Source organism: Macrosteles quadrilineatus, unplaced genomic scaffold (genome assembly GCF_028750875.1).
Source record: "Macrosteles quadrilineatus isolate MER2022 unplaced genomic scaffold, UCM_ALF_1.0 Scaffold_4__1_contigs__length_99947679, whole genome shotgun sequence".
Taxonomy (NCBI): domain Eukaryota; kingdom Metazoa; phylum Arthropoda; class Insecta; order Hemiptera; family Cicadellidae; genus Macrosteles; species Macrosteles quadrilineatus.
Window position 1 is genome coordinate 52509494 of NW_026542597.1, and position 19418 is coordinate 52528911.

Here is a 19418-nt window from a genome sequence, read left to right on the forward strand (position 1 = left end):
CTCCTAGAATCATGCATGCACATTAAGTATTTTATTCCATTGACAGTTATTCCTGGCATTGTAAATATAAAGAATAATCCTAAAATTTTGACACCTGAATTTGAAGAAGTTGCCATGTGAAGTAAATGTCATACCTGTTGGTTGCATTGCTCGTTCTGTATTTAATTTTTTTAATCACTTGAAAGAGTGATGAAATATTAGTTTAAGAAATGTATATCGTACAATGAAGAAACACTATAATCAAGATTTTAAAAAGACAGCCTCCGAAGATATGTTTTTTAATTTTTATAGGTTTTCCGAACTTAGACATAGTCATTCGTGACTTAGACATTCAGTTGCAACTTGTATACAAACGATTTCCATAATGAATGTTGAAGAATCGATTCATCTTTTCGCTTACTCAATATTGTGTAGATATTGTACTGCGACTGTTCGTTTTTAGCTTAGCATGTAAATCGAGGAAACGGAACGACGTGTTTAGACCTTTTTATAGCTTGTAGATTAGTGCAGCAACACAACGTTTTAGATAACCACACCCCATAACCTCCCCATTCACCCTCTAATGGATACAAGAGCCTGTTACATTCCCCAGGCCAGCGGGTTATCTGAAATTATCACAAGAACCCTCTGAAGACCAGCCGAGGCTTCATCCCCCGCTTTAAATTAGTGTTAAAGTTTGTAGTGTTTGAAAACAATTTTTATCAATAACTGGTTGGAAGATTGATATCTTCGAAACTTGTTTATAAACATGTCTTTTCGTCGAAAGAAATTTTTTTGCGCTAAGGTGACTGGCGTGGAGGGTTTCTGTGGTTCTGATATATACAGTTTCAATTATGAATTTTATTAATTGTATTAAAGCTGACCTAGAATTAGCGTGTTCTTCGAGGGCTTAAAGAGCTATGCGTTATGTGCACACTCACCTATTATTATTATGCTGGGATTATGTTACGCCAGAAAATCAAAACTGGTAAGATAAAAAAAATGTTCGGAGCTGTATGGTGTTGGAGGTTTTTACCTACATTAAAATTGCTACTTTATAAATTGTATTTCCTGCATTCTTTTTAATACCAGGTATACTACGGTATTTTCATACAGCTTCACACAACTTTGGGGAGAGAGTTGTCTAGTGGCTAGAGCGCGGGACATCGGTTCCGTAGGTCCCGGGTTCAAATCCCGCCAAATCACCAATGGATTTTTGACAAAGTGATAATGCCGAAACCCCTAGGTCAAGCCATAAGTAATGTGACAAATCAATTCCGGGCTCATGCCCAGCGTCCTAGGAAAAAAATACCTCATACAATACGTTAATTTAGACACGTGAGTATTTTTCTCAATCGCCATCCTTTTGTTGTCCAGTAAAAAGGCACACAAACCTGTAACATATCTCGAAAACAGACAACATGCAATAAACTAGTCCAGCGGATAAACAAATCAAAACGCATTCCTAAGTAGCAGGACCTCAAATCTTTGGTGGGCAATAAACATCCAGCAGCCATATAATAGATTATATTATATATAGATGACGGCAAGCAGACTGCGGCGCGTGGTTGGTCAGCTATCATCAGGTCACGTGACCTCTCACCCTTGTGTGCGAACTTGGTGGAGAAGGGAGGGTTATCTTATCCGTCACGTCCGGTGATAAGAAGGCGATAAGGTGTGAATTTCGACGCTGTGAACCTAGAGCTATCAGCTGTTATGAAACCTACTATTGGCCGAGACGATGGTCCATTGAGAAACCGCAGGTTGCAATATTTCAGGATCATTGATGACTTTCTATCGCCGATTGGCTGATCGATGAGGTCTCGGTGACCTCGTAATCTCGTTCATTCATGTTTCTCAATCAATGGACGCTGATTGAGGAAACATAAATTTCAGTAACACTTTATCTGACTGGATAGAATATTAAGATAGCTTTGATGTTTCAATTGTTAATAATTGACTGTTTTACTTGTGGATACTGCAATTAAGAGCACAAATAAAATAATATTGTACTTCAGCATCAGATAATGTTTTATTTCTGTATTTTTAGTATTGATAATGTTTGCACGAACATACTAAACTTACCATTATGTCAAACGAATGTAACCTTTGAGGAGACCTGCGTTTCACTGTAGACATGAAATGAGTTTACAAACCGTCCTACAACTGCAACATAAGTGCTTCTTATCCTAGCAACGCAGTATACATTGTAGCTTGTTGCTTGTAGCACAGCTATAAATAGCTACAGACGCACAGTAGATAGCCTCAGTCTGCCATCTGTTCCATTGATCAGCTGATGTCTTATCACAGATGGACATGTGCGAAAATAGCTGTGATCTGTGATAAGCAACGACGCTTGAAGCCTCTCAGAGCGTCAGAGCGGCCTTGTGTGGTGAGGACAGATGTGGTGTGACGACACTGCAACTGATAATGTGGTGTCTAGGATAGGAACTAATGTCCGAATATAATAAATACATTAGAAGCGTATTGTGCTTAAATCAATAACAATAAAAATAATGCCCTGAAACTTGATGATGATTTTCCAATACGAATCTCACCTAATATTACGCATGTGGTTACTTAAGTTGAATTTGAGTTTTGACATCATAAATAAGTTACCACAGGAGTCCATGTTTCCCCACCATCACAACCTCTCTTCCAAGTTTCCTAAAGTTTGTACTCACTTGATCATTCCATCTTAATCTTGGTTGATCCTTCCTATAAATGTCGCTCTTTCGGATGATCCCTCCACACTCTTCTTATTATTGCATCTCCTATTCTTCTCACATGTAATTCTTTTTATCATTCTCAATACGCCCTCCAAATTTGACCCATACAACATTAATTTCGAGAGGTTATTACCTATTCTTAATCAATGTGCGTTGTTAAATCTATACCACAAACACATACAAGATCACTGGATGTAATACCACTGTGCACACTGTGGATAATTATTTTTGAATATCTATTTTACCGGATAAACTTACAAAACAATGACTTAGCTTAGTGACGTTTGCCTTAGTTTAGTTGGTATGTTTCTAGTAAAGTGATTAACCGCTTTTCCCCGCCGTTATCACGATGACTCAAGGTCGTATTATCAGTGATAGCCGCCATATTGACAGCTGCTGGTACCAGTCACAGTTCTCAATACTGATACAGTACAGCTGTGATTGACGTAGTAGGTAATCCCTATGGACTAATTGAAATTATTTTCTCTGTAAAGAAAGAGAAACCTTTACATGTTCTAAAAATTTTCTTTGTAAAGTATACATTTATTCGACATAGTGTTTACAACATACTTTTTATTCTAGTGTGCTTCAGTATCCAAACCAAGGTATATGGATCAGATGAACCAATAGTTTAGACAAAAAAAACCGGTGCATTTTCTGCTACTGAGCGTGCTACGATTCTATTTTGTCTCTTGGGTTACGATTATTTTGTATAATTGATGTAACATAAAATATAATCTATTGTTCAGTGAAATCTTCCCTCAGTCTGGTTTGGTTAAGAAGGTTGCGTATAAAACAGAAATTAGTAATTTTCATCATTGCATTTTGTTAATGGCTCAATCAAACTATATTAATTGTACCATGCAACCGGCTGTAACTTAAACATTGTAATAGGTTGTCTAATTGGATCAGTAGTCAAAGAAATAGCATAAATTAGCAAATAGCATCAGTATGTTAATTAATAACCCATACAGCTAATACCTGATGTAACGTGTCTGTTGCAGGAGTGTAGGGAGCCGTGAAGATGGACACCATGATGCGGGGAGACGAGAGAGCCGCCGGGGTTATATCCGGCGCCGACCCCTACAGAGAGCTGGAACTGTACCTCGAGAAAGTCAGCGTAAGTAACAACAAAAATACAACATCAACAACATTACATTATAGTAAATACATACACACCTTTGCCATATCCACTTAGGAAAAATGTACTCGAGTGGAAATCAGGTTATCCAAAATAACAAAACCAACAGCGCATGTAGCCTATACTAATTGCGCGATCGCGAGTGATGAGTTGACTTGCGTGATCTGTTTTTAAAACGACTCAGGAACCCTTGGTGAAGTAACGTATTGTAACTATTATTCATTCAAATTGATCATGATCAAGAAAAAAATAACTTTATCATTAAGTATTCACGTTCTGAACATAACATGTGTACAGTACTTCATTCAACTGCAAACGAAGCAAATTGTTAAGAATATTTACATGCAGTAACCTTTTGTATCTAAACCTGAACGATGACCAAGCAATTTTTTTTCTGAAATAAAAGTGGTTAAAAATAGAGCAAGTAGCATTCTACATCAAGCGCTTCAATGTGTCCACAAATAATCTTCATATTTTACCATGCAGCACAACACACTCGACAGATTTACTCATGCAGCCACGCTGTGCACATAAAGTTGCCGGCCTCAAACAAGACGTCTGTCCATATCACAGATCTCGTCTTCATACTTCCACTCCGATACATAAACACATCTCGTCCCCGGAGAGCTGCATTATCGGCGGGAGATTTGTTTACTTTCCCGCCAGAAGCTAGGTTATATCCGTCTCCGGAAGCTCATGTCACGGTCGGTGTCTTCCTTCCTCAGTCTGGAGACAAAAGTCGGGTAGAAAGGTCACTTAATTGACCCGCGCAAGTGTGAAACCGGAAGTGACGTGTGTTGGTGTAGGGAGCGGCGCTGGAGCGTGCATCCTAGGGTGGGTATTGTCTTGATGGGTAAAATTAAATTTGCTTCGCTTATATTGGTTTTTTCTGTAGTAGCGTATTCAATTGTCGCTCTTATACGTTTTATTATAAGTCGGGAGGTCGTGGGTTTACTAATATTCAGGTGCCAGATTTAGTAGAGAATCGAGAGAGAGATTCTTTTTAAAAATGAATCTTCTCGGTGTAGTGTTGTTGAATAACGTATCCTTTGAAACCTAAAGTGAGTGAAGTGTCTACTATTGAAGAGGGTACATCCTAATCTACTTGATGTAATGGGGTCTTTGTTTTACTGTACAACGGGTCTTTGTTTTACTGTACAACGAATTAATTTGCTGTATTAAGTTAGAATTTTCTGTCTGTATGATTTAGTTGTTCACTTTTATAAGTACCTACTATGAATCATAATAGGTTGTAACTAATCTCATCAGGTACTGGAGTTCATTGAGATCTTTTTTACAAAATAATATACCTTCCCTGACAGGATTGTTAAATAATGTCTCTATTGAAATCTACTTTGAGCGAAGAGTATATTATCGATGAACGATAATCAAATTGAGTTCGCTTCACTGAAATATTCTTTATGTATAGGACTCGGTTGATCCCTTTTTTAAGTCCTCTGTGATCAGACAGGGTGTAGTTCTACTAATCTCCTTCAGGTGTCAGATTTAATGGAGGGATCCTTTTTAACAAAACACCTTCCCTAGGCGGGAATGTTGAGGAACGTAATCGTCCATAACAACAGTGAGTGAAATGTCAATTCTTGTGGAGTGCACATCCTATAATTCTGGCTTTTGTGGGTACTGTCTTTGTTGGATGAATTTGCTTAACCTAAATAGGGGTTTTACTTCTAAGTCCTGGTTGGACCCTTTTATAAATACCCTGGGAAATAAATAGGATGTAGATAAAAAATCTCCTCCAGGAGACGAAAGATCAACGAAAAGTTAATAAAGATTACAAATGTGCATCAACCCATTGACTTTCTATCTACTAGTCTTACTGGTTAGTCTATTGCATATTTTTTACATGTTGGTATTGGAAATTTAAGTTACTCTAGTTGCACTAAGGCGTTATATTAATTGGGGAAACAAGACAAAAGATGAAGACACATTTTTTAACTTGTGTAAATGACGTCACTAGTTACGGTGTGAGACTTTGCTCTGATCGCGTCTCTCATAGGATGGGATGGTGCACACGTGTGTACACGTCACTATGGAGCTATTAGCAACGTTATTTATGACGTCTCTACGAATTAAATATACGATAAACGTCAACGTGTGTTTATGTTTTGTTGCGTCATTTGTAATTTCTTTATCGCACGAAATAAGTTCTGGCTTGTTAGATTGTTTTTGCTGCTCTAAAGAACCGTCAATATTTAAAGTTTTAGAATTTAGTCAATGGTTGTGGTTGTAGGCTTAAATTGCTCGATGTTGATTATATTTTTCATGGAGTTTGTGGGAACGTATTTCTTATAGTTTTTTAAATTTACCAACATTTAGTGAGCTATTACGATTGCGAAAAACTATAGGCATTACCACTTCAGTGAATGATTACTTGGTAAAACAATCTGTGTGGTTCATAAACAACTAACTCTTTTTCTTAAAAACTATATGAACCTAATCATTATACTACCGTAAGCTCATTGACTCATACATAGTCAACTGTTTTCCATTAATGCAGTTTTCATAGAAATAAATATCTCAATGAGACGTTCTATAAAAAATTATTGATACATGCTGAATTCAGAAAAGGTATTGTAACTGTATACAATAGTATTATTTCTTAAATAGTGGCAGTGCTCTTACTTGCTCCTATATCATACTCAGAATTGTATTACTAATCGTTAAATATAACAGCAAACCCAATAACAATTTAATAGTCAAAGAAGATAATGATAACTCAAGTCAACGATACCTAACCCATTACATTGACTGAGGTACACAAAACAACTACAGTTTCTCCCAATCGCCACACAGATCATTCCCGCCACTTCTTCCCAAACTCCCGCCATAATTCCCCCAATCCCCGGGTGTCCACGCGGCTCATTACCTTACTTTACTGCTGCGTCTAAGGCCGGTATTTATAGGGTGTCACCGCACCACGGCACCACGGCACCACTGTACCTGTGTCACTGTACCTCTATGTTTGTGGCCGCGGGAGGCTGGTAAATAGAGTTATCTCGCTGACTAGACATGTTTACGGCTCTCCTGGAATGTTAGGTGTCTAATTAAGGCGACGGGGTTTAATGAATTAACTAAGTAACGGTTTTAAGGAGATTTTGTTCCTTAAGTATGTACTAGTTAATTAGTGTTTGGAATGTGGGATCACAGAGTAACTTTGATAGCAACAGAGTTACACATGGATTTGCTAAACGTTCCAAATAAGTAATTAGCCTTCGGTTTCCACCTCATAATTTGAAATCATTATCTGGTCAATAACAGCTGTGATAGGTAGTACAAAAGATTGTTGTAGATATGTTTGCTATAATGCTTGCAAACCACATCTATGCTTCATTTTCGAAAATAATGATGACAAAATGCAACAATGTTTCAAACAACAACACTGTCTCTGATAATACTGTTTCCAAACCAACAATGTGATCATTGAATTACTCCAGTTTGTCACAGTACACACTTCCCCAACAGTTCGGCTGTCAACACTGGAGTATTGTGTTACTGGAGTACTACACTCCACTCCAGTCATGTAATGTCGTGCTCCGTGCTGCCATTGGCTCACGAACACTTTGTCAATCATTCCGCGTCAGTACAACAAATGGCGATTGAGTGGTGCTAATAATGGGTTGCATTATGGGGACTCCTTTGAATATTTTTTGTCCGCTTTTCTATATCAAATTAATCAGAGTAAATCGGATGAATATCACTAGATTACCTTATTTTATTCAAACTTCACAAATATATTAATTTAAGATTTGTCTAGGCAGATATATTTGCAAAACCTAGGAAGCATTATCGTTGGATTAAACGACTTGTACGGCCAGACCCAATTTTATAGATTCAGTTAGATCTTAAGAGGCACAATAGTGCCAATATACATTAGGGTTAATCAAATATTTTAACATTGTAAAACACCAAACGTACATGTAATATTGATAATTAAGCATTTTTAAATGTTTCCAAACTTAGGTTATATGTTACCTAACATTCATTCGTCAAACTTAACAAGGGGAAAAAACACTATATTTGTTGCCATTAAGGGCTTGCCATGATGTAAAAAGCTCTGTAGCTTTTTCTGGGGAAAGGCTGTAGTGGCAGGGCAGAAATATTTATGAAATTTATTTCACTATTTTTATCATCAGATAAGTGGAACTACATCTTTCATGTATATCTCTCAAGAACGGGACTTTTTTTGCCTCTTTGGACGCTGCAAATTGGGTACCAGGCGATTCCACTAGAAAAATACTCAATCGCAGTACAGTATTACCGAAGTCATCCTAGTACCGACTTAAGAGTGGCGACGTTCCTGTTCACTACACCTTGAGTTGTTACTGCCAATTTCTTCGCATTCACCGTCAACAAAGGTATTGACCCTCTCCACTATTGGCTTTCCGATCTTCTCTTCGAAAACCATTCTGCCTCGTCCATCTTAGGCGAATAAAAACGCAAAACAGTGTGAAAAGTTTATCAATGCCTCCGTACGTAAATCTAATTGTATCTGTGTCCCTAATGAAATCTGTTTTACCCTACGTACTAAAACCTAACCAAGTTCAAAAAATCTTCCCCCAATTTCTACTAGCTAAATACGTGATTCTTTTCGTATGCAAAACATGTGTTGCAGGTTGCGTAAACGCACATTCCAGTTACAAATCACGCAGTAAGTCCAGTTTGAGCGCTTGGCAGCGACTGAGGGTATTATGCAAACACCCGCTGATTCGCCATAGTTTATTGACTGTTAATAGCCACCTCATGCATCATGCATTTAACCAAATTTCGTCCCGGATCGGCCCAGAGCCGCTAATCGGTGTGTGGATTTAAATAAGCAATTAGGATAGTTAGGATTTTTTTGAGCTAGAATGTAAAGTTTACCATGGTGTTGTATAGAATTTGCATTTATACGATGTGTAAAAAAGTTGCAAGTACTTTGATTTGTGTAAGCTACCGGTTTCAAATTGCTTGATGTGAAACTACTTTGCCTACCGTTTAAATGTTTTCGAAGCATTTGATTATCTGTATGCAATTTCTCAATTATCTGGACTTTTTTAGAATACGGTGATTACTAATAAACTTGTCATAAATAGATGGAACCTGAATGGGCCTTCACTTGGTTGTTAGATTGTTACACTTGTTTTAAACTGCATAAATGGTAAGACTTGGAAATTTAGTATCTATATTACTTGTTTCAAATTAGTTATCATAACTCATTATTAAATACTATAACCATTTAATACAAAATGAAAACCCCAATGGACACGTATGTTAACACCCTCAACATAAATAATATCCTTTAACTAGCCATTTTAAAGCGTTTCCCATCCCATTATGACGGGTTTTCTAATGGATATTTTTGAAATGTGTCAAAAAACGTATGAAAGAGAAACACGTTTTAACTATTGTCCCTGATGTTTTCGTGCTTCCCAACATTAGCTCCACAACCACAAACCTTCATATATACTCAATTTATCAATTAACCCCCTCAACCAACCTGAACACACGATCAACATTCAACATTCCTCCGGATGGTTCCGTGACAGTCGTCGTCGCTCTCGACCACCCTACTGTATGTAAAACTTGGCGGGCAAAAACCCGACACAAGTCCTCATCAGACCCTTGAATAAGCTGCTTACGGAGTGAAAAGGGAATGAAACTGGTAATATTAATGGTGTCTGAGAGGAGAGGCTATTTATCACAGGATCTGGACCTCAATCGCTGTCTGCCGTCTGTGTTGGGGAGGGGTGGGGTGGCTGCCCTTACAATACGCTGGGGGAGGTCAGGTCATTTGTTATACTTGGCTAGTATTGGTTGTGCGTCGGAATTATGTAATTGAGAGATAAACGTTAACTAAATTAAGTGTAATTGCATATAACGGGACATTTTTTTTCCTAGGACGCTAGGCACGAGCCTGAGATTGTTTTTCGCATTACTTCAGGCTAGACCTAGGGGTTGCGGCATTATCACATAGATAAAATCCATTGGTGACTTGGCGGGGATCGAACCCGGGACCTCAGGACTGAAGTCGCGCGCTCTAACCACTACGCCAGCTCGCTCCCCATATAATGGGACATTAGAACTTTAAATTGCGAATGTAAACGAAAATTATTGCATCGAAAAGATGTGTTTGATGCAATAGTAATTGGAGGGCAACGAAAAGGAAACTTAGGAAGCTTGAATAGTTTTTTAAAGGAGATCATTGGGAATTTTTGATGTAATTACGGTTACAAATAGGTGATGGATTTTCATTTGCAAATCAAATTCTAAAGTGAAGTCTGGATTGCTAGTGATCTTATCTATTGCCTACATTTGTCATTTTTTATTATTTTAAAGCTTTTTGTATAATGTATAGTTTACGTACCTATGATTGAAATTATTATACAGTATACTGTCGTGTCATAGTCTTAATGTATATTAAATTCAATTACAAATTGTAGAATCATACACATCATAAAGAACTCGTAATTACCTACAATTACAACGTTGGTATTTTACCAATTATAATTCAAAAATATATATCACTGTTCCTTAGTTTAATTTAAATCATAGAAACATAAACAGTAAACTTATTTGCAAAGTACGATTGATAGCATGAATGGGCAAATAACTAAATAATATGTACCTACTACCATTGAGTATGCTACTAGGGTACCACACTTTATAAATTTCGTAACGCCAATAGTGTAGATTAGATTATTAATAATTCATTAATATCTAAATTTACACTACTGTACTGTCTAAGTAAAAATATATATTCGGTATGTTACTACCGAAAAGCGATAATGTAGATTGAGTTCCCGACCATATCCATAATATTGAAAATAATACGAATCCATGTGTACCTCCCCATGTATGATGAAAATATAAATTATAAATGTTGCTTCTATGCATCGACTTTATAACGTATAAAGTGAAATACTGTACTGTAATTATCTCTGTTACCGACTAGGCTGTCGGCAATGCAGATTACCACTACAAACTGAGTGAAGTTCACACAAACGCCCAGAGGTAGCGCGACGGTCGTGCAGTATAGTGGCGCTGCGCGGAATAACTCTGAACTACACAGTTTATTCAATCTCAATCACAGTTTGTTAAATTAATTGGCTATACTGTATCGTATTACGATGATTTATTTTATTTCAGTTATGATTGAGTGTCGTTTACATAAGGTTTCTTGAAGGAAATAAATATCAATTAACACAATATGTACCAGTAAAACTATTGTTAAAAAACTATTTGAAGATAAAAACACAGATTGAAGATTGGAACGCTTTACACATATTGATCCATAAAAATATAAATTATTTATATTGATCCATAAAAATATAAATTATTTATATTGATCCATAAAAATATAAATTATTTATATTGATCCATAAAAATATAAATTATTTCTGTTCATGTTCAAAGATTGTGCTAAACTGTTTACGATTCTATTTTGTACATATACTAACTAACTTGTACATGAAATAAATGGATTTTGTATTTTTTTATAGTGTACATGTTTTGCACTGAATTTTGTATTGAAATGTAACCCCATCAGTTTATTTAAATTACTTATCTATATATATAAATTCCCTACACCATCTTTAAGGGGTGTAATTACACTGTAAGCTACTGATTTTCTGCATTGACTTTAGGGCAGGACTAAAAGAAAGCCGTATTTATCTATTTACACTGTAGAGCATTCCTCTATAAAGCGGAAATCTTTTTGGTCAAACTAGTTCAACAAGTTTTATGTAATTTTCAATAAACTAACATGTCTAAATCGCATAATAGAACGAGTGACATGTGATACCCGTGGTCCTGTCACATAACAGTAACAGCGATGACAGCAGTGACGGTAGTGACAGCGGCGCTGGCTGCTTTTGTTCTGTAATGTAATTGTTAAAGCAAGATAATGTTTCATATATAACACCATATGTTGCTATAAAACCGTGACAACTTGGGCAAATTTGCAGATCCAACTAACATAAAAACCAATTACATTCCTTCCAGTATGCTACAGTGAATACTGCTCAACAAGTTCGGATATTTCCTGAGATGCAGGTGTTTTAGGAGTAAAAAACTAATTATTCTTGAAACACAATCCTTTTACATTAGACGTAACTTTATGGATGGCAAACGTACATCCAGATACGAAAAACTCAAGCCAGGTTTCAAAAATGTTTAAAATTTGAAGGAACATTCTAGTACTGTAAAAAGTGAGTAAACAACCAATCATCTCCAGGTTTATAAAAAAAATCCACGATTGCTGTGTACAGCTATAAATCTTCAACAGCTGATTGATAACATCGCCAAGTGGACGAGGAACGGACAGTGTAAGGGCGGAGACGTCTCCAGAGATGGAAACCTGCCTCTCTGTCAATGAAACTGGCCAACAGCAACAGCATAACTAACAGCCTGTCTCTCTCTGAGCCATGAGCCACTACCAGGTCGACTAGAGATATGTGACCCCACTACTTGTGCTAATTTAATAAAAATAACCTATGTTATGCAAGATTATTATTTTCATCCCATGTGTCCGTTTTTGCAATGCGGAGCATGTGTGCATTTATATCTATTTGTTTCTTGTGACACAAAACTACTAAAAATGCAGAGTTGAAAATGTACACAAAGGTGGATAATAACAAACACATGGTGCTATTCACATCCTTAAAATTTCTTCGGGTTCCGTCGCATGTTTCCTAGTAGAGTTTTGGAGGTAAAAATGAATTAATTTCAATGACAATAAAACAGTATTTTTACATTTTCACGGTACATACTCACAACAGCGACTGCATTCCGATCAAACGACGAAACGCTCTGCCACTGAAACGATTGAAAGTCACACAGCTTTAGTTTCGTTTCTAAGAGCAGTCATATCAATCTGTGTGATTGTGTGTGCGTTTACAGTACGTAGACTAAGTGTCGAGATGCAGAAGAGAATAATGTGGTCCAAAAATTACATTGATCTTATTCTTTCTCACAGTTAATTGAATTAATTCAAAAATAAGTTTTAAACATGTGGTAATCACTGGCTGAACAATCTTTTTCTTCTAAACCATATTGTTTTCTTCTGCGGCCTCACCTCTTTGCGAAACATGATTATGTAAACTAAGGCATAATAGATGTAAGATGTAAGGCATAATAGTACGAAGTAGTACAGACTCCTCATCCCATTGTAAATTTTGAAGCTAGTTTTTCGTGTCTAGTATGTTTACGACCAGACTGATCACTGGGGTAGACGAAATTTCGTTTATTATTTTAGGGTTATTTTCATGATTTGTGCTTTACTATTTGGTTATATAACTAGGAGACCAGTTATTGTTTATGATTGTATAGTTTTATTTGGTTAAATGAGGTTTTAAATGACTGGACTAACAAGAAACAAATTGTAAACAAAACACGACCTCTACAGTTGGACGTTCAAAATTAACAATAAAATTGGCATCAGCTGTTCCATAAGGATGAAAAATCCAATACGTAGATATAGAGTTCAATAAAGCCAGTGCAATTTTCAGCCACATTATAAACAAATCTTGGTATCTAATTTTAATTTAAAATTAATTCGCTTAATTTAGGGATGTACATATGAGTAGGAATAAGATTCCACATTATATGGGATAAATTGTGGATTTTTAACCCTAAATGTGGGATAAATGGCATTATGTCTCGTTGGTTGGCAGCACTGCTGGAGGTCCTGAGGCAGTCCCGCTGGGAGACAAGATCACTCGACTAAACATTGTAACAACATGGAGAAGCTTGTGTTTTCAACTTGGAATTTGAAATGTGACATGACCGGGTCGAATTAAATTGTAAAATAGTGCTTTTTCAGATCTGGTTTTGTCCTTTTTCGAAATTCATTGATTTAATTCGGAAAATAAGGTTGGAAAAAAGTAATCCGATCTGAGCTGAGACACGACGATTCAGTACATGGCAAAAAGTGTATTTAGTTCGTGCTTATTCGTCAGTATGCTCGTAAACTTTTAAAATAATCTTGGGACATATTTGGTTCAGGGAACCTCGGTAGTCTTCCTAAGACAAAGAAACGTGTTTTACCCCATAGCCTACGTTTGAAGTGCATTATTGATGATGGTGTGTTTACATTACACATCAAGATTAGTACAAAAAACAAAGAATTCAAGACGTTTCGCCATATAGAATCTAATCCCTTCTTCAAGTGACAAAGTACATCAAGCATTCCAAGATTAGTACACAAACCCAGCCAAAGCGTTATGATCAAGAGCTCGGGTAAAATAACCCGTGCCATAATGAAATGTTCTGTCCCCAAGCAAAGCTCGGTCCCTTGAACCTTCGTTTCGCCTCTTTCAACTCACTTATCAGTGCCACTTTATTCACTTGACGTTGGGACAATTCTTTACATACCATTAGCAAGATACCGCAAGGTCCGTTGGCCTTATAGAGACACGCCGACCACACATTCTCATTTATCTATATGTCCCATCTACCTTGTGTATGAGAGGGGGGGGGGGGGGGTCGTGGGGCACTCGGTCGGGGCCCGGTTTAAATTAATTACCAATATGTCCCTGTGCATTTGACAAGCTTAGTGATGCGTGTTTAGAATGCTTTAGGATCGTTTTTCTTTTTGGAAGGGAGGAATGATTTGTTGGTACATCAAATTAATTTCGTTCACAAGCCAAGTGCGTCATAAGATGTTAACATGAACGTTACTACGTATTACAAAAGGGTAATATCCATACAAACACTATACGAATTCTGGAGTTTATGTACTAAAAAGAATCGAACATATCCTACGTTCTAGGAACTGCATTGCAAAATGTAGCATAATCATGATTATTCATACAATCATTTACTCTAAATATTAAATAAACAAAATATGTCTAGAATTCGATGGTATATTTTCAGATATATTTTAAAACACAAACAAAAAAGCTTTAACAATTGAAATTATAGCTCTAGCCTAAAATACTTTAAAAGTTTTAGAATTTTGTATTACGTAATTCACTTATCACGAAAGCATTTAAAACTTTCCTGAAGATACACTTTTGAAAGCCAAGCGCGAAGTTGACGACTAAGCTTCTGGTTGAGTTAAAAGTTCCAACGTCGTCTTTCAGCCTTTAGCGTCACTCGTTGACTTGACGTGATTGCATTTTACACGAATTGTTTTTGTGTGGGGATAACTAAACGCACCTAGCAATGAGGTGAACAATTCTGTAAATGTGTGAAGAGTCGTACATATTAAATTAAAACCAAAATGGTTAAATCTATGAACTACTGTGATTTTATTTAAGGTTCTACTAAGAAAAGTCATTGCAGTATTAAACACAATAGTGTAGTCCTATTTTACTGCTTAAGACTCGTAATAGGCTTACTTTAAGTCAACGTTAAACCCTTTGGTAAGACGAGTCCACAGTGTTGTACAAACATGTTTATTGTGCAATAGAGTTATTCTGGAAACATTAACAATTTCAATAAGATCTTAAGCTATCGTAGTGTTTTTACCTATCTAGAATAACCCTGGGTTAACTAATTTGGTTCCTTATATTACTGTAACAATGTAAAACTAAATTTAGAGATGTTAAGTTTAAAATATTTTCTAACTGAACATACGACTCTTTATACGATTAGAATAAAGTAGTGCTTAACGGTACGCCAGATTATAACCAATAGGTAAATAACAGTAAGATTATTCCTATACATTACGATAGATGGTCTACTTTCAAATCGTTGTCCGGATGATTCCACGTTATGTTGTACCATCTATACGCTGCTCACGCACTACGTAAGGATAATGCTCATCCACATCGTTGGATGCCTGCGGTATGTCGGACAAGCTGTACGTATGTGTGTACGTACATGTACGTATGTGTGTGTACGTAAGGACCGAACCACCTTGACATCAGAACATCTGTCGTCGATCCTTGCGTTTTATCGACGCTCGTTTCACTTAGTACACAAGTGTTTTTGTGATTACCCACAAGTTGAACAACTTCAAAGAAGGATAGGCATTTTCGAAACGAGTGTGAAATTGCTTGGGTGTATTTTTTTGTGGAGAATGTTATGTGGATTTAATGCACTGTATATGCGATGCGTTCAAGATTAGAAGTAAGTTTGATTTTTTTATATGTTAGTACTCTAATTAGGTTCTATTTTTATTATACAGGCAGTTTGAACGAACAGTAATTGTCCAACAGTCTAAAGGGTCAGATAAAAACATAGCTTACAATAACGGCTTAGGTGATTTTTACAGACTTTTATAACTAGTTCTCATAATTTCTGACATTTTTATTACTATTTTTTGCAGTTACTGTATAAAACAGCTTTAAATTTTTTATTAAATAAAACAATTCCCATGTTTCTAAGCTACTTGGTTATATACGTATTTAATCCTTTAATCCTAAAATGTGTACAATAATTTATGACCACCCTGTATTATTTGAGTTTATGTAGAAATATGTTTTAAGTTCAACTTACGTGAACAAAAAGATTAATAGTCTCGTCATATAGCATACTTTCATAGACTGATCTACCTTTAATCTAAATTGATAAGTATAATGGTATAAATGGGGATCACAACAAACACCATAAGGTGATTCTTACAGATTCTTAACCTGTATTCATATGCACGAAAATATTTTTAAAAGAACTCATACCCAATATGAATAGATAAAGAAGAATATTCTGAAATCGTAGAACGGCGCCTTATCCTGGAATTGTTATAGATTTAAAACCTTTGTCTACAACTAACAGACAGAACTCCAAGGTAGTGAATGTCACTAGAATCAGACACTACATCATGGCATTGTCTAATTAATTACACAATAAAGTAAGGCTCGCTCTTGTAACATGTGGCCCGTTCACCTCAGTATCGCGTACCCTAAATCAGGCGGATCAGGTTGTCTTGTTAAGGTAAATCGGGTTGAAGTAAGTCCGTGTTTTTGTATCGATTACCAAATGTTCGGTTCACTCGATGTCTTGTCGATCATTATCTCTGTGGTACACCGACACCTCCGACACATTGAACCTTGGAGGACCACACATTGTGTACACCCACAACCTCACTGATGTTAAGATTAATTAGGTTGAAGAAAGTTGGCTTTTTAAATCTTTTGCTGTTTTTTTTTGTTCACTCAATATATTTTCAAAGATTCTCTCTTTGAAGGTACACTGACAGCTCTGAACACTAACCCTTGTTGGATACCACATTGAGTAGGCCTGCTCCCAACTCACTACTCGACGATGGTTAGGTTTATTAGGTTGAACGAGGTCTACATAATGTTTGCATTGATTTACAAATATCGTTGTCTTATTGATCACTATCCATTTGCGATACACTGACACCTACCAACACTGAACCTTGGGAACTTAACAATAGTATATTCAAGTAATGATTGATGACGTTGTAGATTGCTGTAATTGAACAGTAAAATCGTACGAAACCTTAACTTAACTGTATATTTTGCGTAAATTAACGTTGCTTAGGAAGAATATAGACATGAGACCAGATGTTTTGATTGAGAACTGTTTTTTTTTTAATCTAAATATATAAAAGGCAAAGCCCTCACTGACTGACTGACTGACTCACTCACTCACTCACTCACTCACTCATCACTAATTCTCCCACTTCCCATTTACCTAGGAGGCTGAAATTCGGTACACCGATTCTTTGGGCATTAAATAGGAAAACTAAGTAGTTTTTATCCTGATCGGGCTTTCGGGCTCCGCCCCAGTGGCTCTGGAGTTCCCCATGTTAACCTTATGATTTTCATATTTAAAAGGAATTTCTTAACAGCTGTTTCAATTAAACAAGTTGGTTCTGTTCTATGATGTTCAATAGCATTAAAGTTACAAGGATTACCAACAGGGTGCAGCACTATTTTTTTTTAAATTTATGACTACAGCGAATTTGCAACCAAAAGGTGAGTGAGCGTAGCGAACGAGCTCCAACCTAAAGGTGAGTGAACGTAGCGAACGAACATCAACCAGGACGTGATTGAGCCATGCGAACGAGCTCACTTGTGAAGTTGAACGGGGCAAAGCCCGCGGGTACAGCTAGTACATTCTATATGTAAGCATTTTAGGTGAAATAAATATTTACCAATAGCATCGGTACATCACGTTTAGGAATTCCTCTCTCGTAATCCTATACGTTCACCAATTTACTATTACCCAAAAGAAGAAGATTCACCAGAGTTGTGGTTGGGCAACGAAAGTGTGTGATACAAGTGCGTTTCCAAATTCCATCACCAGCCTTCACCTCCATAGCCAAGGTTGTTGACGAAACAGAAGCGGCTCTGATAACTGTAGCTCAATCTGCCAAAGGGCAAGGACCAGCATTAGACACAGCAGACACTGTGGTGCCTCTACACACACACACACACACACACACACAGCTGAGGTACCTTTCACCGCTGGTTATGGTCAGGGCAGCGCTACCAGCAGGAGGTACCCGCAGTACCTCGCCGCAACTGTCCGCGTGTGGTGCGCGTGTGTGCGTGAACTGTGACGTCAGTGATAGTGATAACATCAAGGACTACTTTGGATGACATCAGGTGATATAGGCTATTTATGTTAACGACTGGTGCAAGTAGAAATTTTGACATCATATTTTGAAAAGGTTAGGTTGTCAAGCACAAAGTTAACGTGGTAACAGGTAAAAATAAAACTAACATTAGTTAGATGAAAATGCTGTTTTTTTCGCTGTCAATTTCTTACGCCATCCGGAGGGTTGGATACAAAATTCCTGAAAATAACTACATAAACTAATTTGGATACATAAAAAATAATAGCATTGTCTTTATCTTTAGTGTCTTTTATATTGTTAAATAGGAATATTTCATTTGCAATTACCATAAATCCAAACCTGCTGTTATTCCGATATATTTGTTTAATGGAATTACATATTTGCCTGTATTATGAGGAACTCTCGCTGGCAATATATTGTGAGAATATTTCTAGAAAACAAAAAACTTAATGTTTGAGGCGAGAAACCCCTTATCTGTCGTAGGGTATTTTCTAAACCAAAAGCTAAATTATTTTATTTTTAACATACCATATTAGTTTTTAATGTTATACAATGATTTACTATATTGTTGATTTACTTATTTTATTGATTCTAATTTAATTGCATTGTTGCATTGAAAGTATGTAGGAAAAGGGTATTTATAAAAAACATATTTTTCAAATTCATACTGATAAATTATTTTAAATTGATAAACTTTGTACTGTTCTCGCACAAGAACAAATACCAATGTATGACCTGCTTACGTTTAAGTGTGCTTAAATTTAATTTAAAAGTATATATACACACATTTTTGTCTATACAATTGTTTAAATAGTTTCATTTAATGGAAAATTTGTTATCATTTAATATTTAAATACCTTATTCAAAATGCGTACAAGCTATACAGTATAGTACTATTTTGGAATCTGTTAAATTGAGTTTCCATAGCAAACAAAAAAAAAAAAAATTTATATAAAAATGTGTTGAAAAACTGAATTCAGTTCAATAACAAACGAATTTCCGTGAACAATTTAAATAACTCATAAACCTGTATATTGACATATTCCCTGTGGTTGTGCACAACTATTTGTTGCGTTGG

The 19418-nt window shown here is 36.3% G+C and overlaps 1 protein-coding gene across 3 annotated transcripts in view; it reads left to right on the top strand.

Annotated features, from left to right (window-relative positions):
* Positions 1 to 19418, top strand: part of LOC128991595 (rho GTPase-activating protein 7) — a 298481-nt gene that overhangs the window by 71515 nt on the left and 207548 nt on the right. For all 3 annotated transcript variants that reach the window (XM_054414614.1, XM_054414615.1, XM_054414616.1), the window contains exon 3: positions 3713 to 3828. In XM_054414614.1, the coding sequence (XP_054270589.1) occupies positions 3733 to 3828 (96 nt within the window). In that variant the 5' untranslated portion in view covers positions 3713 to 3732. The remainder of the gene's footprint in view (positions 1 to 3712; positions 3829 to 19418) is intronic.